Genomic DNA, 27,222 nt, shown 5'->3' on the forward strand with positions numbered 1-27,222 from the left:
AGGTGCTACAATAATGTAGGCTATGTGCGTGCGTGTTCCGGCGTAGTGGAAGCTAAACTGTGTGACAGCTTGGCAGATTAATCACAGGAGTCTGCTCTTTAACTCTTAATATTCTACACAGGATAATCTGACTGAATCACAGCATCAAATCTTACAGTTTAGATCTCCACCACTCATAGTGTCGCTTACCTTTAGTTTTGTACTGGATTTGCCAGTAGTCAATTTTGTGTGTGATGCTTATTACTATCACTAACCGTTAGTCTTCTCAAAGGATTGGTATGGATAATAGGAGGCGTAATTTTGAATATGATTGTTATCACCCTAATTGCAACCATTTCTAAGATATGTGTCAGGAAGATTGTTACAACCTGTATCTGTTCAACCCACGGTCACACCTATACGGTATCCAGTTCATGAATGGATTCCTCCGTATCCAGATAGCTTTGATAGTGATGACGAACTTGAGAATTGTGTGGAACCAAACACAAACTTAGCCTATCTTATGTGTTATTAAAACAGTAAATGTACTTAGAGTTAATGATGTGATGTTCTGAATCTTTGTGAATTTACACTACAGAAGTATGCTCTAATAATTTGTGTATTACCAATTGTTTGCTTGTTCTTTGATTGTCAAAAATGAAAAAAAAAATTTTTATGAACTCTATCACTTCTCTTTAGTTTGAACCTATCTTTCTGTGTCAGCAGTTTTTGCATTTCTGTAACACATGTTCTTTCTTATGTCATGACCCGACTCAAAAGGCCGTAACATGAAGGGAGACAAAACGAGTTAAAAGTAATAAATACACATTTATTTAACGAACCAAAAACTAACAAACACATCAAAGCAGCAGCCAGGTCCGCCAAACAGGGGTGAGTGGGAGAGGAGAGGCACCCAGCCAAAGAAGAGGGGCAGCCTTTATAGCTGGGACCAAACCAGGCTCGGGTGTCGCCCATCAGTGGCCGATCAACATCGTGAAAGACAAACTGAGAGGAAACAGGACACAGACCCCTGGTGGAGGGGAGGGGTCGTCACACTTATGTTAGTTAAATGTCCGTAGTCCATATGTACGATAGATAGATAGATAGATGGCTATAGATAGATGGATATACAGATGGATGGATACAGATGTGACGAGTGGCCCACCCCTTCTACAAAATGTAAAGACTTTCTTGATGCGATGGAAAACAATATTGATGACACTGATGATTTTTTTAATAACTTTAATGACTTGATGAATAAATATTAATTTGAACTATCTGAACGATTTTGATGAATTGATGACCAAAAATATATTTTACACGAATTAAATATTATTGAAAACATGTTGGATTCTTTAATCAGTTAACACCTTAATCAATAGTGAGGCCTATACGGCCTGATCTGTTAAAGTATATTGTACGTGTCATAATAGGTTCATAGATAATAAATAGCAATATACATTTATTTAAGGTTAAGAAAACCAAGAGATTTGTTTCAAATATTCTGTGAAATATGACATCATTGAAAGCCAAGGCCAACACTCATGAAACTGTGTCTCAAAATCTAAATAAAAAATAGGATTGCGAGTGCAGCAAAGCAAGCAAACGATCAGTGAGATTTGGAAATGGACTAGTTTGTGTCTTCTTGGCTGAATTTGATGAACACTCTTCATGAAAGCTTTATATTTCTGTCAAATGTATTGTTTGTTAATTTATTCAATGCTGTTTTTGTCATTTATTTCACCTTTTCAATAAGGTTTTTGATCAAGTTTTCATTGAAAAACATTCTTTGAACAATACATTTTGAAATTATAAGTCTTCAGGGAATATAATACAACATTGACAGTTAAAAGAGATGGAAACAAAAATAATAAAGTTTATTTAATTCCGTGACAGAAGTATGCATAAGGAGAAAAATAAAAACAACAAAAACATTTGAACCCACACAAGTGGTTTCAGGTATAAAATTGAAGAATTTGGATAAATGACTTCTGTTCACATTTTTTTTATCACAGGTTTTTTTTTAAAATGTGATGTATTTGAGGAGCTATGCTTGGAACTGCAATATAAGATGGTAATTTCTTCAACAGTTTGATTTCATGAGAGTAAAATTTGGCTGATAATGAGCAAATGAATGTCATATTGTTCATTGCTGGAGAAATTAAGTTTGTTGGATACTAACAAAAAAATCACATTGTAGAAACATAAATATAGAATCGAAATAATTACAATATATTATCAGAAAAATGTATTTCATTTTGTCAATAAAATAAATGTAATGTTATATTCAAAAAGGTTTTATTTGTATTCGCTTACATACTAGATTATATTTGTTATGCATCTCATTTATACTTCGAAGTATCATATACTTATACTTCAGAATCAGCTTTATTGGCCATGTATGCGTACGCATACATGGAATTTGTCTTCGGTTTCCACTCCGCTCTCAATGTACATAAAATACACTATTTTACAATAAACAAGGAAAAATATATAAGAATAAAAAAGGGCAGCAAAAAAGTAGAACAGATGTAGGTATAAACATTTAACAGCTATATACAATATATACAATGTATTTATACTTATTAAGTATAAATATATCCCAAAAAAAAATAATATATATATATATATATATATATATATATATATATATATATATATATATATATATATATATATATATATATATATATATATATATATATATATATAACACAGTAGTGCAAACAGAGGTAGTAGTGCTGTGCAATATTATTTATTGTTCATGAGAGTGACGGCCAGTGGAAAGAAGCTGTTCCTGTGTCTGGTGGTTTTGGCATACAGAGCCCTGTAGCGCCTACCAGAGGGGAGGAGTTGGAACAGCTTGTGTCCAGGGTGTGATGGGTCTTCAGTGATCTTTCCTGCCCGTTTCCTGACTCTGGAGGTGAACAAGTCCAGGATGGAGGGCAGGCTGGAACCAATGATCCTCTCTGCAGACCTGACAATCCGTTGCAGTCTGTTTCTGTCCGTTTAGTAGCCGATCCAAACCACACAGTGATAGAGGAGCAGAGAACAGACTGGAGATGGCTGAGTAGAACAGGATCAGCAGCTCCTGAGGCAGGTTGAACCTCTGCTGTGCCTTTTTCCTGATGGTGTTGATGTTGGGAGCCCACTTCAGGTCCTGGGAGATTGTGGATCCCAGAAACTTGAAGGTCTCCACAGCAGACACAGTGTTGTTATACGTTGACTGTCATGTATTTATGCTTTTATGTCTTATTATAGACTACACACAAAACTGTATGATTTCTGTAACCCACACAGTTAGGAATATCATCTTTATACATCCATGATTGCACTCGTGAACATATTGTTTTTTAATTCGTTATCAATAAAGTTGAAAAATTGAAAAAATATAGAAGCCTACTTCTTCCGCTTACTCATCGCTCGCATTTGCGTCAAGTTTGCTGTTGCGTCAAGAACACAAAATCGGAAGTATGCAAATAGCAAACTATTCTAAGGACACTTAAGACTTCAAATGAGTTCGATACACTTTTCACTACACCAGACTATTTTGAATTGCTTGTCTGAAAGAGGTGTTTGAGAATCATGTTGAATGTTTCTTATCAGCCTGCTGCAAAGTCACATAGGTGAGGAGCGATCCTCCCTTGGCCTGCCTGAATGTACACAGTTAAAATCTAATTTTGGAAGAGTGTATCGCATACAAAATCATTATCTTAAATTACCACCGAAGACTAAAACCCCTCATTCAAAATAAACGTGAAAATTATTTTATTTTGAAATACATGATAGGGAAGTACGTGTTCTTTCTGTGAGACTTGTCATTTCCTGTTTGTACACTAGCTAGCAAACGCGCACATCCTGTGCGAAACATCTCTTATTGAATTATTGTTACTTGTATCATTCCTATAGTCGTAGCTGCTATTTAAAGATGAATACGGTTCTGTCGAGAGCTAACTCTTTGTTCGCCTTCTCCCTGAGCGTCATGGCGGCCTTAACATTTGGATGTTTCGTCACGACAGCTTTCAAAGACAGAGGAGTTCCTGTGGACATCCACGTCTCTAAAGTCATGCTGTAAGATTCGTTGTGGACTATCATGTGTAACAGCTGTTAGCATTGACGTTACGTGCTCTGTAGCTATGCAACATGTAGTACTGATGCTGTAACGCCCTTAACGTTGTGATGCACAGCGACAATGAGCAGTGCAAAGACAGCCGGTGCTTTTAGACGGTACTAGCGTCTAAAGACACAACGAGCATGTCCTGGCTAGCGTTACGTTTCCGGTTTGTTGAGTATACGTTGGATAACTGTGACTGACTACAGCTTGTATCGGCATGGAACTTAAACCAGACCGAGACTGTGTCGAGTATTGAATTTCTTTATTTATATGTCGGACAGTTGGAAATACAAAAATCCAGCAAATATGGAAAACTATCAAGCACTGCTAATTCACTGAATGCTTGGTCCCATTCTCATTATTGATCCTGAATTAGATCAATGGATTGTTCATTTTACACGCATGTATTGAATGGAAGTTTATATAAAGCGTTACATCGGAATAAATATGAAAGCAAAGTAATTTAACCAAAAGCTTATTTGATAAAAGGAATGAATTTATATTGGTACTAAATGTCACGTATCACCTTGGCATCGAACTTTTTTCAACAACACTCAACCGGATCAAACTATTTAATTAAATGAGCTATTTTATGTGATCAGAAAGGTTTAGAACATGTTTTTACGGAATGGAAACAGATCAGGGAAGTTATTTTACAAATAGATGGGATTCTTTACTTTTGTAGTAAATACGAGTAACAATACAATAATCTTAATCTAAAATAGCTTGTGATTAATGATACTATTTACAAGAAGGTATATCAGATCTAGTGTGTAGATGTTAAAATAACAAAAATGCAATTCATGTTAACAGCTGAACTGCATGTCTCAAAATACATATGAACACAAGTTCATAGGACAGCTGTAGATGCTAATTATTTATTTAACTTAATTTATCATTGGTTTTCAATAAAGCATTTTATTTCAATATATATTAGAGAAATCAAAGCTGCTTTATAGCGTCACTCCAGTGAGAACTAATGTCATAAACACCAGTCATTTGCTTTCATTCTAGCATATCCCGAACCCTTCACCCTCAGTCTCATGTGTTTTCATGAAGCTTCTTTTCTAAATGTATTCACCAACAGCTCTATAGCCGTATTCTTCTTGCTCTTTAACCTACACTTGAGGTTGAAGGCTCTTCCTGTTTCCTCCCATAATTTATCCTCCTCTATCTCCCTTCTCTCTCTCTGTTTAACAGAAAGAACGTGGATGACTTCACTGGACCCAGAGAGCGCAGTGATCTGGGTTTCCTCACCTTTGACCTCTCTGCTGATATCCTTTAGAATACTGCTACTCAAAGTGACATGTACATGTTTCACTGGAAAATGGGATCTTATTTATGTGGTGCCGTTTAGTCTCATGACCACTCAAAGTGCTTTACACCACATGTAAACATTCACATGTATTTCCTGATGGTAGCGGCTGCTACACTCGCTCACACCGATTGTACAGGCTTTGGGAGCAATTTGGGTTCAATATCATGCCCAAGGACACTTCGACATGCGGGCTGAAGCAGTAGGGGATCTGTGTTGTTTGCCAGGTGACATCTCGACATGAAACAATTGGTTGTTGTGGTAGGGTTCAACACTAGGTCTTGGTTGTGAAAGCTTTCAGGTATCCGGTTCAAGTCACCTACTTGGAATAGAATCTTTGAATGTCCTGAAAAACGGTATTCTTTTAATAACAGGGTTCTCTTGGGTGGAGAGAATCCTTTGTAATAGGAGTGCTGTCCATTCGAACAAATGTGTTGGGTATACTCTATGTAGTCCTCCAGCATGGCGGCGACAGTGTTGCTTGCGTTTGTGTATTCATTCAGATGTTTGGATCCTCATCGTTTTTATTACTTATCCTCAAAGTACATACAAAGAATCCGTAACTGTGTTTGACATGTTCAGCAGTGAGCTTAGCTCAGTTCTTGAGTAAGTGTTGGCTGATGATTTGGCACGCTTACCAACAAGTTGGATCTTCAGCAGTGACAGCTCATGGGGGAGATTAAAGTACTTTAAAACACTTAGTGCCTGATGGCCAAATCGGTCAAATCTGACATGGTACATGTATTTTAATAGTCAATGCGACGTATACTCTCCGAGGAAATCATAGAAAGAAGATGCTGCAGAACTTGCCTGAGATTCCTTCTTTATCAAAGTAATCCAGTGGTGGTTGTCTGTACATTCTTGAGTACACTGCAAACAGGAGCTGATCATTCAGTACACTTTTGTTGGGCTATTAACATGAACAAATAAAGGCTAAAATATCAGGGCTGAAGTTGTAGCCCACAGCATAACTCAATGAATCATGACAACAGTAAACATCTTGTTTACTGATGCCCAAGGCATTAAGGGAACTGTAGTTTCAAAGCTTCAAGCATAATTATCCCTCAAATAACAGGAACACAAAGAATAAGAGTGACCAGAAGTAGTTTCATGTTGCACTATCATATATCTTTGACATTACTAATACTGTGGAAAGAGACAAAATGTCGAACAATTGTAAACAGGTTATCAGAGATATTACTGCGTCCACCCCAATAGAGTGGAGATGAAGGAAATATTACTTTTAATGTTTGATCCAAACATTAAAATGGCATTTAATAAACTCAACAGCAACCTGTTTCAGTCAGTGCCCCTTTTAATCCACATATCTCACTGAATTTTCATCACACTTTTTGTATTTCATGAATATTATTATGATTATACTACAGTTTCTATTGTGTTGGTATGATGTTGACATGGTCCAGTGTAAGACAGAAGTAAACTCCCAGCTCTGGTTCCTGCAGGGTAAATGTCTCTTCTCTGCTTGTTCCTTAACTTGTCCTACATTTGCAGCCAATTTTTGACTGGAACGTTAAACAGCTGTTTCTCTATCTGTCTGCTGAGTACACCACAAAGAGCAACGTGAGTCATAGTCAACACACAAACACACACACTGTCTGCTGAGTATGCCACAAAGAGCAATGTAAGTCATAGTCAACATGCACACACAGACAGACACACTACCTATCCTGCTGAGTACACTACAAAGAGCAATGTAAGTCACAGTCGACTCTTGTTTGGAATTTGTGTTGTGTTGTAGAAGTGGTTCTACATTGTGGCATATATATCTATGTGGGTATGATAGATACAGAATGAAAGACACATAAGTCTTTCATATTAATCTACAATATCCAGTTTAAAATGCCTGCATTGTAATGCAGATACAAAATGCAAACATTCTAAAATGTAAAATCCTTATAGTCATACACTTACTGAAGTATACAGTAGCTCTACCACATATTGTACCTTACAAAGCTTATAATGGTAATGTTTCTGTCCATTTTGATCTCTCTCTTGCTCTCTCGCTCTCTCTGTGTGTGTGTGTGTGTGTGTGTGTGTGTGTGTGTGTGTGTGTGTGTGTGTGTCAGTCTCTAAACCAGGTGGTGCTGTGGGATAAGATTGTTCTTCGAGGTGAAAACACCAAACTGAACCTCAGAGACATGAAATCCAAATACTTTTTCTTCGATGACGGGAATGGACTTCGGTTAGACCCACACACACACTTTTACTTTAACTTTTACATTTCATAGCAATCTGCCCATTAGGTTTTGATATTTCACATGTACGAGTAGAATTTTGAACTTACTTTCATTAGATGAAATGTCAAGGGTTACCAGAATCATATTGGTTATATCTTTTGGCGCCATGAATAAAAAGTACTGATGCACGCAATGTAGTATTCCATGAATGAAGGACCGAGAGTAGACTAATTAAAAAGAGAAAGGTCATAATCAAAGCTGCAGAGGCTGACATGGTCGTACTTTTAGCTAAACATTGGACAGTCTTAAAAAATAACGTATCCTACATTTAACATGAATCTTTTATTAGAGCTCTCCTGTCTGATAAATGCCCACTTCTTTTGTTTTATCTCAGACAAAAGCTCCTCCAGAGACACAGGACATTATAGCACTGTGAATGTTATGTTATAATGTAAATGTTTAGACAAGCTTCTGATGAATACCATTATAAAATCTGAGGTTGAAGTTCGAACATCTGTTATGTTAAGTGACTGGCTGACTGTCACGTCTGTGTCGTCTCCAGGTCCAATAAGAACATCACTCTGTCGCTGTCATGGAACGTTGTTCCCAACGCTGGAGTCCTGCCTCTGGTGGGTGGAAGTGGACAAGTCAGCCTCCCTTTCCCAGATGCATACGAGACCACCAAGAGCTATTAGTCAGACTCAAACACACATGATGACTCACACACACACAGTGTTTCTTCATAGATGTAAATTTATTTTTGGTTTGTAATAAAAGACGAGATTGGAACATCTGTGTGTTTGAAAGGATTTTTTTAAAGCAGGTACACTGCTGATAAAGGGTCAGTCCACCCAATCACAAACAAATACATGTAGCCACTTATTGTATGTGCAGACATTAATGGTGTTGGTTTCATTTCTGAACATGAAGCGATGTAAAAGTGCTGTACCTTTAACAGCCCCTGAATATACTCGTGAATGACAAAGCTCTTATACATCGTCAGAAAAGGTGACGTATCTAAAATGTATGCTCATATTGTTTGTGCTGGTTGACTTTGAAATTTCCAGTCCTGTTCAGAATTGGGTCTTTTCACTGGTTCTGATCTACTGTGTTTAACAGCATCACAGTGAATAGATTCAAGGTGTATATGAGACATATTTTTGGTGTGAAATAAGTCTTATATTTTGGCTTTCGGTTGAGACGATGAGATACTGCTGAGAAGACGGTGCTCTTAATAGGTGTGTCAGCTGTGTTGGTGAAGCAGCCCCCTCTGCTGCCCACAAACTAAAGTGAAAAAGAACACCCCCAGCCTCAAACCCTGAGCCCTCAAGGACTCACTGATGTCACCTGGTAAGTGGTTGCGTGTGAGAGACTGAGGGCTTGAAATGGTGTAAATCGGAATGGGACAGTACTTTGCTGCAACATATCACGTCACCATGAAAATGACAAAAAATATGTATAATTGTGGGTATTTATTTTATACTTTGTACTCACTGACTTGAACGTCTTCTAGACTTTCCTCACAAGATGGTAATTTCATGTAATCTATTTACTAATTTTTGTCAAAACAGCTTCAATGACAAAATCAAATATTTTTTGAATAGATAAATACATTTTTTGTTCCATCTTCAATGTTTGAGTAAATTCAATAAGACCGGCTGAGCCGTCCTCTTGGTTTACTTTTTTTTGTATGTCTCCATGCATCCACTGGTTGCCCCATGTTTAACGTCACATTGCAATGATTTGTGGGCAATTCCCTTAGGCTAAGTCTGCATCTAATGCAGACTTACGGAAAGGGTTCAAAATGTCTGCAAGAGAGCCCTCAAACACTCGCAGATCTGACAGTGGGACAGCCCTAAACCCTCACGGACTTTGCGGGAGCACGGCTCAAAGTCTGTGACTCCGTAAGGGGGGGGGGGGGGACATTCGGATTTGGATTCAGACTGACTCCCTTTCTCACACTGTGTGTGTGTGTGTAGAATACTTCATACGTTTGTCTGTGGGAAACGCATTGCTTTAGCTCCAGCACAAATGCCTACAAATAGAAAGTTCAAACATTCACATTTATTATAAGTTTTCACTGTTAGAAAAAACAAAAAAAACATTTACAATTTCAATTTCGTGAATCTCAATGAAACATAAAACAAACATATATACACACACACACACTCTTTAAAGAAGTATTCTGACATTTTTGGAAAAAGATTGTTTGTAGTCTTGCCAGATGAAAAGACTGATATCAATTTAAAGATTGCATCAGGATTTGAAGCAGGGAGAAACTGCTGACCAGGCTCCATAAACGGTGAAAAAAATACAACTGGAAGAGGTAATTTATTTGTTGAATCAAAAGACATTGTGATTTTAGGAGCTTTGGAGTCACAACGGTCAGGTTTAATGTTTCCGACAGTTTGAGAAACAACCTACACAAAAGGTCGAGCATACACATTATTTTTGTTATTCTCTTTATGAAACAGTTGCCCCTTTGAGACAGCGTGTTCAAGGCGGGACTGTTGCCTCACTATTCTGTATTATAAAAAAGAAAAAAAGTACAGCCACGGACTGGGTGGGGGCACAAAGTGTTTTTGTTAATCCAGGCGCTGGATGAGCTTCTCCTCCATCATACAGTAGAGGGCAACATGGGACAGGTCAGCGATGAAGGCATCACAGGCACGTCTGCTGATGCTTTTACAGCCTCTGAGGTCCAGCAGAGTCAGAGAGGAGAGACGCTTTAGGTAGGACAGACAGCCGTCTGTCAGCTCACTGCAACCTGGACACAGACAGACAGACATGTTTTTAAAAGAAAAAGTTTTAGACAATTAAAGCTGCAAGCAGCATTGATCGGGCCCTCGCATATACACGTACGTCGAGGGTACTGGCAGGACTCTGGTGGATGCGGTCATGCATTTCTGTGACCATCATACATTGCATGCACGGGTTAAACGGTATTTCCTGTGTCGACCAGCAGCGTAGCCAGGTCATTTTGCCAGGTCTTAAGCCTCGAATGTTTTGAGTGTACCTCCGAATACAATCATAATTGTAATTCTGTAAAAATTGACAAAAAAGTGAATGTGTGTGAATGCGCTTCAGTGTTAGTAACAGAACAGACTTTCAAACTAATTGCAGGTTATTTGTTTGTGCAGGTAGCTCTGACAATCACTGTAGAATAATCTATCATATAAATTAGGCTGGGTGCAGTTTGATTTTATTAAACAAACTTCACGTTGCATGAAATTATTATAATTATTTTGCACTGTGTTGATTGTTTAATGTTTAATGTTATGCACCACCCACCATGTCAAATTCCTTGTATGTGCAACATACCATGGCAAATAAACGATTCTGAATTACTTTACATTACGGCCTGGCTCCAAAACAAACAAAAACAATTCACTATTCATGAAAAGTCCACATACAAGCGCGATTTGGAAACCTTTTTTTCATCCAATTTCTGCTCTCCAAACATCTTAGTTTGCACATATTTGGATCAGAGAAGTCTTTTTCTGGTGGTGTTCAGCGTTTGGGCCACTGTAATTATAGAATCCTGCTTATGGCCATGGTCATCAGTAGGTGGCGCTATGACTATGAGTTAATGCAGAAGTCCTAAAGTCCTGACAGTCATCAAGCATGTCAAGTTTGGGACAGTTTTGACAAAGTACAGTTGAGTTACAACAGCTTGATGGATGATGGTGAACCATGTAAAATGGCTGCCACACCACATCCACATCGTTCGATGAAACCTCAAGCTTTTAGTAACTTTTAATCACCAAGGTCTTTAGATTGTTCTGACCAAATTCTAAGTTGATCTGATTACAGCACCTGGAAATGGCAAAAAAAACCCACAAGAAATTCATACAAAATTCAAAATGGCTGACTTCCGGTTGGGTAAGAGCATGGACCCCGGAGACTTTCTTTTAAGTCTACATGTGATACATCTGCTTTCCAAATTTTAAACATCTAGGTGAAACGTACTGTGCAAGCTGCATCGTCAAAATCTTGAAGGGGCGCCATCGAGCCGACTTGCCACATTTGCGTGGAACTAATTTGATGTTGATCTGATTTACCTACTAAGAGAAACCATCCAAAGTATAGACTTCAACTTCCTGTTACCAGTAGGTGGCGCTATGACAATGATTCTAAATTGTCTTATAGATGTGTTCCGGGTCAGCATGTTATGACTTATGAGAAATTTGGAGTCGATTAGACAATATACGGCCGAGTTACAACAACTTCCTGTTTCATGGCGAATGGTGGTTTTTTGCCGCCACGCAACGAATACATAGTTCGATCATTTTTGGAACGTCATCAAATAGAAAATGGCCGACTTCCTGTTTGGTTTAGTGAAAAACTCCCAACAGGATTTTTTGTACGTCCCATCACGTTACACATACCTACCAAATTTCATACAGCAAGGTGCAACCCAATGTTGGGGCTACTCATTAGGGGGACTATCGAGCAAAGATGTCACACTGGACAGCCCAATCAGATTGCAATTTTTGCCACGAATGGCTTGCGTGCCTCATTTCAAAATCCCAAGCACTTCCTTTTCACGATGAAACACGTACGACAATAATAAACATTAGAAGAACAATAGGTCCTCCGCTCCGACTACGTCGGTGCTCGGGCCCTAATGAAAGGCCATGTATTCAATCAGTGGGAGTGTGTCTTTGCTCAAATACCCACCTGCCAGTGTGAGTTCAGTGAGACTGTTGCGGGTGTGAGTCCCGGCTGCAGCCAGCAGGGTGATAGACGAGTCTGTTATGTCCTTGCAGTGAGCCAGGTCCAGTCTCTCCAGCTGGGGCATGTGGCGCTGAAGCAGCCTCAGAGTGGACTCACTGACGTCCAAACCGGAAAGACGCAGCGTCACCATGTTCCTCAGTCTGCTGCGAGATGACTCTGAACCTGCAGGAACAGACAGAGATGGAGGAAAACATCACTTGAGCTGGATTGATCAATACTGGAGATACGGGATTCATTTTAGTGAATCCAGCGGGGCACGCCACTACAAGTTGCATTTAGTTGTGCAACTCAGTTTTGCAATTATAGGACCTATAACAACACGTTTGATCTCTGTGATTGGTTTCCAACAGTCTGGTGCTGGTTGCGCAGAACTTAACCAGTGGATCTGCTGTGTGTAATTGCGGTTTGACAGTGACATAATCACTCCAGTTAGAAACAGCAGGAACAGTGACCAGCTGCCTTCACACAGATAAACAGTAGTCTATCTGAAGGCCTTTTCCTTTACTGGTCCCTCTAACTGTTGTGGATCAGAGAGCTCATGAATCTTTCTTTGGCCTCTCATAATGGGAATACAGTCACTGAGCTTTGATGCCGCTCATTTCTGTTGCTACTGACCAGGCGGGATGATGATCTCTTTAATCTGGGCATCTTTAAGACCTTCACACCAGCGCAGGTCCAGCAGCCGCAGGTAGGGCAGAGAGGGAGAGACCATCGCTGACAGACAGGACCAGGACAGACCAGTTACCTTCAACTCCCTCAGACCTGAAGACAAAGAGAGGGGTGTAATGAGACATGCAGGGACAGGAGGATCTGTGTGTGTGTGTGTGTGTGTGTGTGTGTGTGTGTGTGTGTGTGTGTGTGTGTGTGTGTGTGTGTGTGTGTGTGTGTGTGTGTGTGTGTGTGTGTTCTACCTGGGAGCCTTGCGAGCAGACAGTTAAGCTGTCTCTTGGCCAGGGGGGTCCAGGACAGGTCCAGGGAGGTGGGCTGGCGTTTAATGATGCCTGCCAGGGCCTGGTTACTGAGCGGGCTGCACCGACTCACATCCACGTGGCTCCACAGACGCTTGTCACAGCTCCTGCACATGACAACGAGACATGATTGTTTTTTTCACAAGCTGTGTGGGAGCACTGCTTCCTGTTCACCAGCTAAGCACAAGACTCAAACACAAACTGTATGTTGAGTGTGGGTATTTTTTGTTGCTTAAAAGAGGGTGACGTACCACTTGTACCAGGCCTTACAGACGGTCATGCAGGCCAGCAGCTCGGCTCTGTTCAAGTACCTGAACACAGACACCCACACCTCCTTCTCCCCTCCTCTCTCGTTGCCCACGTCCTTAAAGGATGCCAGGGACAGCAGGGAAGGCGGAGACAGGGAGGAGGGCGCAGGAGTAGCAGCGGCTTCCTCTTCCTCAGAAGAAGTCGCGGAGTGATCTCTAGGGCCTCTGTCACTGTAGTTACCCCGCAGACGTGGCCTATCAGATCAAAAATATCAAATGTTTTTTGTTTTAATGATGTTGCATGCATGAAGTGAACAGGGGAATGTCACAGACGGTCATTAGTGGTTTTGATTGGTTGCCAGTCTCTACAGAGCGGGTCTTACCTAATGTGAGCCTGCCAAAGGCCAGAGGGCTCAGGAAAGAGAGCAAGAGTAGAGATGATGAGGCTTTTTATCGAGACCGTGATGGACAATGTATGATGACCCCTCACCCAAACAAGTTTCAGAGTAGCTCTCAGTCATGAGAGCTCAGTGATGCTTAATATAACTTCCATTAAGCATCAGATGAAGATGTAAACAACTAAAATGTCCCTAAACACGGTGAAAAATGAACTACAAAATGTCTGCGACAAAATGTTTCAGTCTCAGTGGTTGACGTTCATTTTGGCATCAAATCAATTGAGATTCTGTGACGTGAACTGAAAAGAATAATAAACTCCCGCCGAATGTGGAGTTGTGATCAACACATGCAGGAAAGGCTTGGTTCAGGTCATAATAAGGTTTAACTAGTTACTAAAGCATATACACATTACATATATCCTTTCGCTTTCTTCCATGTACCGAAAACATACTGAACTGTGATCACAAAACACAGTACTCTACATATTACAACCTGGGATTTAGAAGTTATAAACCTCTAACAATACAAATACGTCAAACAGATAGCCGTGTCATGTGACGTAGAGGGTGTGACAATTTAACATTACCCAGATAATCTCATGCTCCCACCTCCTGCCGTGAGCAGTTTGTTGGCTTCTTTGGTCTTAAAGTAAATGTGTATGCGAGTTTAGGAGGTTTTACATTTTATATCATGAGTCGTAGTAGTAGCTGTAGTCATGCATTAAAGCAATTTGATCGTGTGTTGAGCTCTACCTGCCAGGTCCTCTTGGGGTTACACTGTCAGCTGTGGTGTCAATGCTCCTGAGTCGTGACGCTTTGGACAGAGCAGTCTTTCTCTGGATGAAGCCCTGCAGACCACCAGCACCCACCGCTGCTGTCCTCAGACCCATGGCTGCTTCTAGCTTTGGAACTATGGAGCCTGAGGAGACCACAACATGTCTCTGTTGGGAGTAGAACTCGTTCCTGTTTTACTTTGCAGTTCAATTATGGAAAGACACACACACACATTTACACATACAGTATATACACGCACATAGGGCTGGGCGGTATACCGGTATTAATTTCCCATACTATATGAATTTGACATATACCGTCATACACAGCCGATGGTACACAGCCAAAACAACTTCTGTCGCGCTTCAACAGGCAGCAAAATATATTGTTCACCGCTTGGAGCGCTACGGTCGGCGCTAGTTCTCTTAGCTGTATTGAGAGGGAACCCTAGTCATGGTCATAACTATATTACAACAATTAACAACCCAGAACTAACGCTCTTTAACAGGGCAAAACACCACGACACAACAGTTTGTGACAGATAAACAATTTGTAGCATTAATAATTGTACATTTATAAAATTTCACCGCCGAACTGCATGCTGGGTAAAGCTCGCTAACAGTCTGCTAACAGCTGGGAGAGGCTCTGTCGCTCCAGTAACGTTACATAACAGAACAGAACAGAGCGATGCAGGATGAACAAAGACTGAACAACAAAAGGTATTTAGGTCAGACACATTATGCAACGCTGATTACCGTAATATATGTGGTATTTGTTATAAATGTACATGATAAGAAGCTGTACATGGAGGGGCTTCTTCTTCTTCTTTAAATTCCATTGGCAGATCGCAACCAACTTGCATAGGTGCATACTGCCACACCGGAGTGTTCATTTTCTTCACTGTTCTGATAATGAAATTATATCTATCTATCTATATCTATATATATATATATATATATATATATATATATATATATATATATATATATATATATATATATATATATATATATATATAAAGAAATAAACCTAAACAACACCTACTAACAACTAAATCCTACGGTCTAATCCCGTTTCTTTCCATAGAGGGGCTTAGGACCCAGGGGAATGTAGGTGAAGGAAACAGGAAGTGACGGAACGGAAGACGCCACACAAACAGCAGTTCACCGCTCGCTGGCCGGCGGTTTGTTTTCTGTGTTAATTCATGCTTTCACGCGGAAAAAAAAATACCGGGATATGAATTTTTGGTCATAACGCACACACACAGGCACACGTGCAAAAAGGCATGGAAAGCCAACACACCAGCTGAAATCTAACAGTAATTAGAAAGCAATCCTGCCCCTTGTCAGTGCAAATTAATATCAGCTGGTTCAGTCACAACTGATGGCCTATAAAAAGGTGTCTCATTACCAAAGTGTCACACAAGAATCATCTTATGATGGGTAAAAGCAAAAAGCTCTCTCAAGACCGTTGCAACCTTATTGTTGCAAAACATACTGATGGAATTGGTTACAGAAGGATTTCCAAACTTCTGAATGTTCCAGTGAGCACTGTTGGGGCCATAATCCCGAAGTGGAAAGAACATAATTTCACCATAAACCAGCCGCGAGAGAAAATAATTATCGGAAGAGTTGTCCAAGAGCCAAGGACCACTTGTGGAGAGCTTCAGAAAGACCTGGAATTAGCAGGTACAATTGTTTAAAAGAAAATAATAAGTAATGCACTCAACCGCCGTGGCCTGTATGCACGCTCACCACGCAAGACTCCATTGCTGAAGAAAAAGCATGTTGAAGCTCGTTTAAAGTTTGCTGCACAACATTTAGACAAGCCTGTGAAGTACTGGGAGAATATAGTCTGGTCAGACGAGACCAAAATTGAACTCTTTGGATGCCATAATGCACACCATGTTTGGAGGTCAAATGGCGCGACCGGCAAAACACCGGCCGGCGCGACCGGCGGAATCACAAAGTTATAGCTATTTTCAAATTTAATTATTTTTCATAAATACACCACATGTATTCAAAATATTTTTCCCATTAGCTCATTATCTCATTGCACAGCTACCGCCTTCCTCAGTTGCACTGCTTCCAGTGCAGCTTGTTTTAAGTAGAGCTTTTAACCAAATCAGATTTCTCCCCTAGGCTAAGTAAATAAATCTGCCCGGAGGCCTTCAGAATTACAAGTGAATCCCTTTGTAGTTTAATTAAATGGGGCCGATATTGTTGATTGTCATAGTCTTTAACCAATCAGATCTTTAGTTTGACACGTTGGGCGTGTTCTTTGACATGTCAGAGCCTTCTAGCTCGCCTACAAGTAAGTCAGCACTAACGTGCAGCTTGATTGGTCAGTGGGCTAGTGTGACTGTTGTGAAGTTAGCAAGCAGAACTTTGTTGTCGTAAGAGTTTTTTTTAACCTAGCTTTGTTTTTTTAACACTCAATGGCTGAAGGAGGAGAAACGGATTTGGGAGTTACTGGCAACGCCTTTCTGGAGAAGGACATTTCCAGACAAGCTGGACATCGTAAGAAAGGGTCGACCAACCCCACAGCTAGCAGCCCTGACCCAGCCAGGAAAAGGATTTGAACGAACGGTATTCCTGGCTGACGGCGTCGCACATTTTATGGCTAAGAATGCGTTTTATTTACAACTGAACGTCTTGGTGTTTGGAGCTACGCTGGATTTGCTAACCTGAGTTGGCTAACCAAGGCAGCAACACGACACCATAGCATGACAGGACACTTACAAGCTACGGAGCTTTTGAAAATGTTTTCAACCTGAGTGGATCTACAACTCAACGAACACGTTCGCAGAAGGACCTCTTACTGGAACTGAACCGCACCGATGTTCCGTACAACGTGGTAATAAACTCTTTGTAAACGAAGAAAGGAGGATGGATTTTGTCTTTAAGTGAAAAGCAGCTTTGGTAAGTGAACTGCTGTTTTACATCTGCAGTAGCTTTACTACTGTGTTCATTTGTCTATGGTGTCGTTTTTATGACATGGTAAATATTGTTCCCTCTGAATATTTTAATGACACGCACGCACGCACGCTTACCAGAGTGCCTCTTGGCCTTGTGGGGGCGCTGTAGAGTGACAGTCAGGTAGGAGCCACTCAGCAGGTCATCATTCAGATCAGACACCAGGAGGACTGGAGGTTCTGGGTCTGAATCCCAGCGCCCTTCCTCCTCCACCTCTTCTTCTTCATCATCATCATCTTCATCTTCCAGCGTGTCCATCTCCTCCTCTTCAAGGTCTAACTCCTGCCCCTCACTGTCATCATCATCATCATCATCATCAGTCCTGCACCTTCTCCTACGCCGGCGATGCAGTTGTTCTTTGTCTCCGTCTTCACTGTCCTCTTCTTCCTCATCATCATCATCATCGTCGTCGTCGTCATCATCTTCGTCCGACTCCTCGGATTCGTCTCCTCTTCGCTGCATCCTGGAGCCTCCCCTCAGTCTCACCCCTCGTCCCCTCCGTCCAACCTCCCTCATGCCCATCCCTCGCTTTAGCTTGAGGACTGAGGAGGAGCCAGAAGACATGAGCCCTCCTCTGCTTCCTCTGTGGGCTGAACCTGCTCTCAGAAGGCCTCTCCTGTTGGCACTGAAGCCCCTCCTGGAAGAGTAGCTCCCCCCTCGAGAGTGGAGAGCTATCTTTCTTCTCTGACAGGCTGCAGAGATGGACGGGACAGGTGATCAGGTCAGAACAAAGTGATCACAAACTCACCAAAAGATGAAATTCAAGCACTTTGTTTTTGGAAAAACATTTTAAACCTCTTTTTTGTGATTAATCACCAACAAAGTAACTGGTGGGCAGTAGGCAGTAAAAATGTTTTTCTTTTCACAGAGACAAACCTTCATCGTCGTCGTCGTCGTCATCATCACTGGCAGAGTCGTCTCCATCGCGGCTGTGTCTCTGTCGTCGGTAAATCTTAGCCATGCGAGCGTCCAGCAGGGTGGAAGATTTCCGCTTCTGGACATGCAGGAATAGAAGGAAGAGGAGGGAGGAATGGAAGGAAGGAAGGGTAGAAAGAACAATGAAAAGAGACACAGATTGACAAAGAAAATGAGGACAGTATGGGCAAAGACAGGTAGAGAGAAAAACAAACATTAATATAAATTACCGGTAAGAGAGTATTTAGAAATAAAAACGTCAAAGTAGGGATCAAACAACAAACACTCACTGCTGGAAGGCCTTCACCGTTGTCTCCTTTAGACTGCTGGAGGAAAAAGGAAAAACATCTCACTATCAGAAGTGACTGTAGAAACTGACAGAAGAAGAGTCTCAAAGAATCTCTTTCTTGAGACTTGGCTGACACTTTTGGCTTTACATTATTAGAGTCTGGTAACATTTTTGGACAGAAGCTGCCATTACATGCTGATGTTCAATAACTAATTTTGATCATTTCCAAGTCCGTAAACGATCTGTAATCCGAAGGGGGGAAAAAGTGTTTTGCCGATATTTTGTCTTGGCAAAACACTTTGTTGTGACTCATTGAAGGAACAATTTACCCAGAACTGAAGCGCTTGCCATCATATACTCAGTCAGTAATAGTATAGTTACATAAACACAATATAGTTAAGGTGGTATAGAACATCACAAAACAAGAACGTGAAGTAATGTAGTGTATGCTTTGCAGCCACTAAATATCAGAACACATCATTATGCTCATACAATGTACTAAACCACCCCCCCCAAAAACAGATCATCTTATACAGAGCATCTTTGGTGCAACCGTTAACCACTAACAGATAAACAATAATGATATGCTTAACATCAGATTTTGAAAGTTATCATTTCAACTCATCACACAGTGAAGTACTTTTCAACTTAGAAATAGCCACATGGACACTGAAACAAAAGCTTTTTGGTGAGCAGCAATGTTGTACACCTTTAACATATAACTGCAATGTCAGTGAAGAGAATGTCCCATCATTTCTGTTATTGATATTTCAACATGTTTGTGTGTGTGTGGCACAAGAGAATGACGCGACTTTAACAAGTATTTGGTTCAAGAGCAATGAGGTCAGTATTAGAAGGTTTTGGACTTTTTGCTTATGAATTTTTATTTATTTTTTATTCTACTATATTGATCCCTTAAGGGGGAAATTTGTCTCTGCATTTGACCCATCCCTGTATATAGGGAGCAGTGGGCTGCCAATGGCAGGCGCCCGGGGAGCCGGGGGTTCAGTGTATTGCTCAGCTACACTTCGACACGTGACACGTCCCAGTCGAGGATCGAACCGTTGACCTTCCGGTTCCCAGACAACCCTCTTATCCTAGTGAGCCACGGTCACCCCACTTGGGAACTTCGTTGTAATCAAAGAAAATCCTCTAAAATCTACATTTTTATATTTGAGAAGATGCAAGATCAGAACACCATTTCCCTGTTAATATGCTCTATACGATATTCAGAGCATTAATATAGCAGCAAACGACTATTTGCCATGTAAAGATATAGAGGGGCAGAGTGGGTTGTAATCAGAGCTTCCCCGTGTTTGTTTTACATAAGAGCACCGGCAGCGCGTGCCTTTTATGTTATGTTTATGCATGTTAGTGTATGTGAGCTTTCCCCAAAGGCTTGCTCAAAGCCGCCGTTCTGCACTGTGGTTTCCACTAGTGGTGTAACGGATCACTGATCGATCCGTGATCCGTTCGGATCACCCCTCATGGTTCAGGACACTTGAGAATCGCGGATTAAGTGAGTATTTTTATTTTTTTTTCCAGTTTAATCATCATCGTGTGTAATAAAGTTTCACTGATGCCGTTCCTTTTCAAGTAACAAGTCTGCAAATATCAATGCAGAGTGTCAGTGAACAGATATAAAGCAGTAGGGTGTTCACGTGAACGGAGTGTGTTAGAAGCATTTAACGGTGAAAGTCTAAAGCCATGGCGAGCGGAGGAACTTCAGAAAGGCGTCATTTAAGTCACAAGTTTGGGAGCATTTTGTCTTCCCTGTAACTTATGACTGATAAGGGTGGTGGACAAAAGCGTTACGGTTGTTTAAAGAGAGACATACGACAACACATCAGACATGTCAACACATATGAAGCGCCACCACCCCTGTCTGTCAGCGACGGGGGACACTCCGGTGTGGAAAACAAAGGATTTAAAATCTGGTTAAAGAGCTTGAGCCACGCTACGAAATCCCCTCACTCGCTTCAGTATGAAGATCGTTCCTCTATGAAGAGGAAAAGACTGACCGCTCACTTCATCACGCAGGAGTGGGAGATTTAAAGTACAGTGCTGCAGACACACCCCCTCTCTGTGAGAGTCACACAGACACACATCTGGGGCTACCCTTTCCCCACACAATGTAGAAATTCTCATCTTTTTGAAAAATATCTTAAATATTGTGGTTTTCATTGAAGACTATAGCCCTAAGTTCTTTGCTTTCAGTGTTCTTGAAGTTCTTTAATTAATAAATGGTCACGAACCATGACTCAAAAACCGCGGTACGATCTAAACCCTGAAGTTTGTGATCCGTTGCACCCCTAACATCATCACGACCTACGGCGACGTCATGGAAACATTGCACCCTGCCACCGAATCCCCCTAAGGTAAACACTGTCAACTCTGTCAGCACTGCTGCCCTTGTTGGCACTGTTCGCTGAAGCTGCCAGCTCAACTGTCCCAATGTAGAGAGCCATGTGGAGGCAATCCCTCAATCATAGATATGCTCAGAGTTTTGTATTGAGCACCTTAAACAACAGACAGAAAGTCATTCAGTCAGTTAGGACGATGGAAAAAAACTGAAACAATCACCTGGGGATTCAAGTTCAAAGTTGAGTCAACGGGGCCACTGAACAACATCAGCTCCTTTAACATCCTTTTTGACATTGAAGAAGTAGAAACTGATGTGTCCAATAACGCACTGATAAGACTTACAATCTCAGTAAACATAACACATTCATAAAAGCCCTGAAAACCAATTATTTAAAGTTAAACTGACAAACTATAACAAATGTTTCCAGGCTACACATTATCCGTTATGATAAGCCATGAGAAAAATCATTTTGAAAGTATGGAAAAAGGAAAACCGTACAGAAACCAATCTGAGCTGAAGAACAAACAAACTAAAATGAAAACAGGTAAGTCAGAGAAGAGGCACTACTCTTATATGAACTATGAAAATTCTTAAACAGGAAATCATTTTGTCAGCAACAAGATCATTAAACAGTAACATTTACAACAACAGTTGTGTCTGTTCTCTTCAAAGGTGGAATGAAAAAAGGGGTGTGGTGCACTTGACAGACGGGTGGATGTACTCAGAGTAGGCGGCACCTCTCACCAGTCTCGAGCTGATTGGCTGAGAAGGCAGAGGGGCCGCCACCAATAGAAGTGACGCTGAGGAGGAAGAGCAGGAAGGAAGAGGAGGAGGGAAGAAACCACAGCGGACCACCTCCCCATCCTGCTGGGTGCCCACAGGACCCCCTAAGGTAGCAGCGGGCCCGCGGCCCAGTCTGAGAACCAGGGGGCCATGGGGACAGATGAGCTGCTGGTGGCCGGCAGCCAACGATTCATCGCTGCCTGATGACTGACGGAGTTAAATCAAACTCAAAGAGAACGGAAATAAAGGAAACAAAAAAAAATAATAATAATAATGAAGACAGGAGACACACAATACCCATTAGCGTTGACACACTGCAACCCAGTGTGTGTGAACGGCGGGTTAATAGACTGAGTGCAAGAGAGAGCGCAAGTCTTTGCAAAGACACTCTGACGTCTGTGTGCACAGTGGACGACATATACATACAAGAAGTAAACCCTGAGAGTGTGTGTGTGTGTGTGTGTGTGTGTGTGTGTGTGTGTGTGTGTGTGTACCTCAGGGTCAGTAATCCCTTGGATACACTTTGGACACTCCCAGCAACTAGGCAGGTCTTTATTCACCACTCCTTCACCCTGAACCTGCAGAAGCAGACATATTATTTGTGAAATGGATGAACTGAAGGTAGAAGAAATAATCAACGAAAATGTATAAATAAACACTAGAACCCTGTGTATACCTAGCTACAGAGCGTTTATCTAGATGGTGACAGAGAGGGCACTCATATTTAATATCTGTGTAATATGACCCATACATGCTGTATGTGCTACAGTATTAGAGGTGTGGAAATGTCTCGATTCTAAGATGCATCGTGAATGATTCTGCATCGATGCAGCCACGGATCATTATTAGGAAGCTGGTTTAATTTCAGTGTGTGTGTTTACTGCATTTTGCTGTCATCTACTGAGCTGTTATGCATTCCTGGGCCCTGTACTACGAAGCGAGTTCCAACATACCAAGGGTATCTTTTTGCAGAAAACTTTTCTTGCTCCATGGTAGGAATTTTTGAGGGCACAGTACAGCACATAAATGTTACACTCGGAATTAGCAGTAAATATAGTGTACTGTGTAGTAAACAAGGAGCGTGTACCGTGAGGCAGGCAGGATGGACTATCTGCGCACAGTTCGAACATTCCATCAGAGTAAGGGAGGAGTCTCCGGTTTCCTCCTGATTGGGCTCCTTGCAAATCTCACATACTGCAGACAGAGGAAGGCCCGGCTAGAGGAGATGGAGGAAAATTATGAAACATATCCAACATATATAAATAAACAAACTATAAAAAGTTACCTACAGAGAGACACTGTCGGAGCACACAGGTCTGCTTGAGTTTCCCTGGTCCTCCAAACTTCTTCATGTCTCTGCAGAAGTTACAGTCTCCACACTCTGGTCTCATACAAGCTTCACAGCGCTTACACCTGCAGAGAAGGAAATCATCACAGTAAATGGATGATCACTGAAGACAGCTGAATCATACACTTGCACAATTACATTAGAAAAGGTTTAAAATGGTAGAACATTGTCTCCAAACAACTGGTGTTTGCTGGGCTTAATTGAGAAGGCCTACTACAAACAATTGAAGACCAGTTAGTGTGACCAAAACAACTTTCCAGCCAATCTGTTTTATTTGATATGACAAAATGTGTTTCTCACACATGCTTCGTTACCTGACCCTGCGCCGTCTCAGCACCGACATGGAGGAGGCTGGTTTCTGTGGTCGTGGGATGATGGGAGAGGAGGAGAATTTAGGACGAGGTGGAGGTGGTGGTGGAGGAGGAGGCTGGTACCATGAGGGCTGGTGGAGAGGAGCAGAAAAGTTAAGAGGGGACAACAGCTGAGGTAACAAGTAGGGTTGGGTACCGAAACTCTGTGCCAATATGGCACCAGTTCCTATACGTCCGGTATCTACCGGACCGAAACGCAACGCAGATTTCGGTGCTTCCTTTCGGTGCCTGAGCCGATTGAAAAACTTTCTTTTTTTTTTACACTACTCTGATGACTCCGTCCTGGCAGCAGGACTCGGCCCTCCGCTCCTCACTCATAGTATTATTACAACGGGGTACTTAGCGCTGTTGCTCATAAGCACAACAGCCACAGTCATGAGAAAGCTTCTTCTTCTCCTCCTTTGAGGTGTACTGGCGGTTGGCAAACGACGAATTGGCGCATTACTGCCACCAACTGGTAAAATAAAATAAGTCATGAGACGTGTCGTATTTTGCCAGAGAAGGAAAATATGCTCATATTTCGGCAAAATAATTGCTGAAGTTTGAAGCTGTAATGTGTGTACAGAGTGTGTGTGTGTTTTGTATTTATTTATATTTATTTAAGTATACTGTAAACTGTTAACAGTTAACATATTGTTCATAGTTAAAAAGTTTGAAGCCAAGTGTTTTGTATTTATTTATATTGATAGTATACTTTAAACAGTCAATATATTGTTCAATTTGAAGAAAAACGTATCTGATCAGGCACCGGTATCATTCTAAAAGTATCGTTTTAGCACCGGTATCGAAAAAAACCCCAAACGATACCCAACCCTAGTAACAAGAGGAAAATTAAATAAATAAAAAAATACAGTCGCCAGCATTTGTTATGAACACTGGGTCCCAAATATTTACAATATTGTATAAATGATGAAGCGGCATTTTCTCACCAGTATTGATTGAGAAATGTAATTTTTCATATGGTATTTGCTAATATACATGAGGGAACTCATGAGGAACAGTCAATTGAAGCAAAATTATAAAACACATTTTAATTATGATCATTCTGAACAACAGGCAAACATTTGACAGATCAAGACTCTCATAAATAAACACTTACTTACAGTCAGGGCCACAAGTATTTGGACTGTGACACAATTTTTCTAATTTTGCCTCTTTACACAATTTGAAATGAAGCAGTCAATATGTGGTTACAGTTTAGACTTTCAGCTTTAATTCAATGGATATAACAAAAATATCACAATAACTGTTTAGGAATTACAGCCATTTTTACACAGTCCCCCACATTTTCAGAGGCTCAAAAGTAACTGGACAAACTAACATAATTGTAAATATAATCGTGTAAAGAGGCAAAATTAGAAAAATTGTGTCAGTCCGAATACTTCTGGCCCTGACTGTAATTTAAACCCTGAGAAATACTTATTTATTACCATTATTTATTTATTACTATTATTCTGTATGGTTAGAGACTTATTTATTACTACAGTATTATTCTGTGACTTATTTATTACCATTCTGTAAATATAGTCAGTCATCCAGTACTAATGTGCTGTGTGTCTAAAAGTAGACTGCTTACTCTCTTTGGCCACTTGACAATGGGTTTTCCTGTGTAGGACAGTTTGGGATTGTCATTGGCATGTTCCTTCAGTAGAGCCTGCAGGGCAGAAGAGACAAAAGTGGTGAGGGAGAAAGCATTAGACAGGCCAAACACTGAACAGGACAGCATTAATATCAGTAGTTTCAGTTTTTATTCATCCCCCCAGCAAAATATGCACGCAAAGACCAGTCATACCTTGATGTGTGTGATGAGTGCCGGGGCATTGTGTATGCCTGCTGGGACACACTTCTTGTTGGTGGGCAGAGCCTCCAGTTTACCCAGCAGGTTCCACATTCCCTCTAGCTCAAGGGGAGTCAAATGAACCTTTACTGCAGGCTTATCAGACTGCTGCTCTGTGGCCTCTTCTTCACTGTCACCCTCCTCCTCCTTCACCTGCTCACTGGCTGTATCTGAGCCAGACGGCTTCTGCAGACCTGACAGAAGGAATGAGACACACATTCTATTTACAACCAATCTACACAGAAAATCCCCTTCATGAAAACTCTTCATACATCTACCCCTCCTGTTTGCCTGTGTTCATACCAATGCCCAGCGTGTGCTTCTGAAATTCTGGTGTGAGGTAGGAGGTCTTTGTGATGCTGAAGACGTAGCGCTCCAACACATACCAGCACATCTCGTAGTAGAAGGGGTAACGAAACTTCAAAGGAACCTGCGGTTGAGGTGAAAGAGGCAATTTACCATTACGCAATCCACCACTTCCTGTCATTTACACCTTACAAGATAGATTGTTTTCCCTACCCGCGTTCTGTCTTCTATATTACAGATGTTAAGTTGCATGGGGATGTTGAAGCTGTGCAGGAAGTTTCCCCCAAACACCATAGAGTCCGTGGGGGTGTAGACTGCATGAATCCAACCTGAGTATAATAATACATTTTATTTATAGAGTGCTTTTCAAGATACCCAGACACTTTACCAACAAAATCTTCATAAAAAGCTATACACTACAAACATTCGTCACACATTAAAAGCAGTTCAAAAAAGGTGAGTTGTGATTTGAACATGGAAAGATCAGTGCAGTCTCGGATGCGTTTGGGGAGAGAGTTCCAGAGGGAGGGGGCAGCTATGGAGAAGGCTCTGCCGCACCATGTCCGGTGCTTGGTCCTGAGTGGAAGAGACAGGAGGTTGGCATCAGAGGAGCGGAGCCGACGGGATGGAGTGCGGTGGTGGAGCAGGTCGGTGAGGTAGGAGGGAGCCTGATTGTGGGGGGCTTTATGAGTGAGGAGATGGACTTTGTATTGGAGCCGTTGTGAGACGGGAAGCCAGTGGAGATTCTGGGGAACAGGGGTGATGTGATCACGGGAGCGGGTGAGCAGCAGAGTTCTGGATATACTGGAGTTTTAGGACTTTGGATGATGTGCCGTGAAGAATACTGTTGCAGTCGTCGATTCTGGAAGTGATGAAGGCGTGGATCAATGTTTCAGCAGCAGATGAGGAGAGTGATGGGCGGAGACAGGCAATGTTTTTGAAGTGGAAAAAGGCAGTTCTGGTGATTTGTTTGACGTGGTGTTCAAAGGAGAGGTCGCTTTCAAACATGACTCCGAGGTTGCAGATGTGTGGGGAGGGAGACAGAGTGGAGTTGTCGATGGTGAGGCAGAAGTCGTGACCGGTGGGAGAGAAGGATGCTGTGGTTGATGGTGTCTAAAGCTGCAGTGAGGTCGAGGAGGATGAGAATATTAAGATGACCAGCGTCTGAGGAGAAGAGGAGGTCGTTGGTGACTTTGAGGAGGGCTGTTTCAGTGCTGTGCTGTTGAAATGGCTCGAACAGATCATTGGAGATGAGGTGGGCTTTGAGTTGTGCAGCGACAACGCATTCCAGTATTTTTGACA

The 27,222-nt window shown here is 41.4% G+C and overlaps 2 protein-coding genes across 6 annotated transcripts in view; one reads left to right on the plus strand and one right to left on the minus strand.

Annotated features, from left to right (window-relative positions):
- The first annotated feature begins 3,818 nt into the window (after positions 1-3,818).
- On the plus strand, positions 3,819-8,399 carry spcs3 (signal peptidase complex subunit 3). The gene is made up of 5 exons (XM_079278526.1): positions 3,819-4,050; positions 5,294-5,367; positions 6,913-6,989; positions 7,496-7,611; positions 8,169-8,399. Exons 1-5 carry the CDS (start codon positions 3,908-3,910, stop codon positions 8,299-8,301), a joined length of 543 nt encoding a protein of 180 aa, XP_079134652.1. The 5' UTR covers positions 3,819-3,907; the 3' UTR covers positions 8,302-8,399.
- A 1,257-nt stretch (positions 8,400-9,656) lies between these two features.
- kdm2aa (lysine (K)-specific demethylase 2Aa) overlaps positions 9,657-27,222 on the minus strand; it is a 31,169-nt gene continuing 13,603 nt past the window's right edge. For 3 of the 5 annotated variants that reach the window (XM_079278691.1, XM_079278692.1, XM_079278693.1), the window contains exons 9-26: positions 26,134-26,249; positions 25,918-26,044; positions 25,570-25,808; positions 25,354-25,431; positions 23,721-23,848; positions 23,348-23,471; positions 23,146-23,274; positions 22,553-22,636; positions 22,020-22,265; positions 18,912-18,947; positions 18,583-18,700; positions 17,784-18,398; positions 14,711-14,876; positions 13,563-13,814; positions 13,255-13,418; positions 12,959-13,105; positions 12,287-12,505; positions 9,657-10,373 (exon numbers count right to left, since the gene is read on the minus strand). In XM_079278691.1, coding sequence (XP_079134817.1) covers positions 10,192-10,373; positions 12,287-12,505; positions 12,959-13,105; positions 13,255-13,418; positions 13,563-13,814; positions 14,711-14,876; positions 17,784-18,398; positions 18,583-18,700; positions 18,912-18,947; positions 22,020-22,265; positions 22,553-22,636; positions 23,146-23,274; positions 23,348-23,471; positions 23,721-23,848; positions 25,354-25,431; positions 25,570-25,808; positions 25,918-26,044; positions 26,134-26,249 — 3,170 coding nt within the window. In that variant the 3' untranslated portion in view covers positions 9,657-10,191. The remainder of the gene's footprint in view (positions 10,374-12,286; positions 12,506-12,958; positions 13,106-13,254; positions 13,419-13,562; positions 13,815-14,710; positions 14,877-17,783; positions 18,399-18,582; positions 18,701-18,911; positions 18,948-22,019; positions 22,266-22,552; positions 22,637-23,145; positions 23,275-23,347; positions 23,472-23,720; positions 23,849-25,353; positions 25,432-25,569; positions 25,809-25,917; positions 26,045-26,133; positions 26,250-27,222) is intronic. The other 2 variants (XM_079278695.1, XM_079278694.1) reach the window with 2 other exon arrangements.

This window comes from Melanostigma gelatinosum, assembly GCF_949748355.1.
Source record: "Melanostigma gelatinosum genome assembly, chromosome: 11".
In the NCBI taxonomy this organism is placed as follows: Eukaryota; Metazoa; Chordata; class Actinopteri; order Perciformes; family Zoarcidae; genus Melanostigma; species Melanostigma gelatinosum.

What these genes read in the sequence shown, in the direction of transcription:
- spcs3 (XM_079278526.1), top strand. Translation starts at nt 3,908, where the DNA reads ATGAATACGGTTCTGTCGAGAGCTAACTCTTTGTTCGCCTTCTCCCTG. An exon ending in CACGTCTCTAAAGTCATGCT is followed by an intron (nt 4,051 to 5,293) that starts GTAAGATTCGTT and finishes TCTGTTTAACAG; the next exon opens with AAAGAACGTGGATGACTTCA. An exon ending in GATGACGGGAATGGACTTCG is followed by an intron (nt 7,612 to 8,168) that starts GTTAGACCCACA and finishes TGTCGTCTCCAG; the next exon opens with GTCCAATAAGAACATCACTC.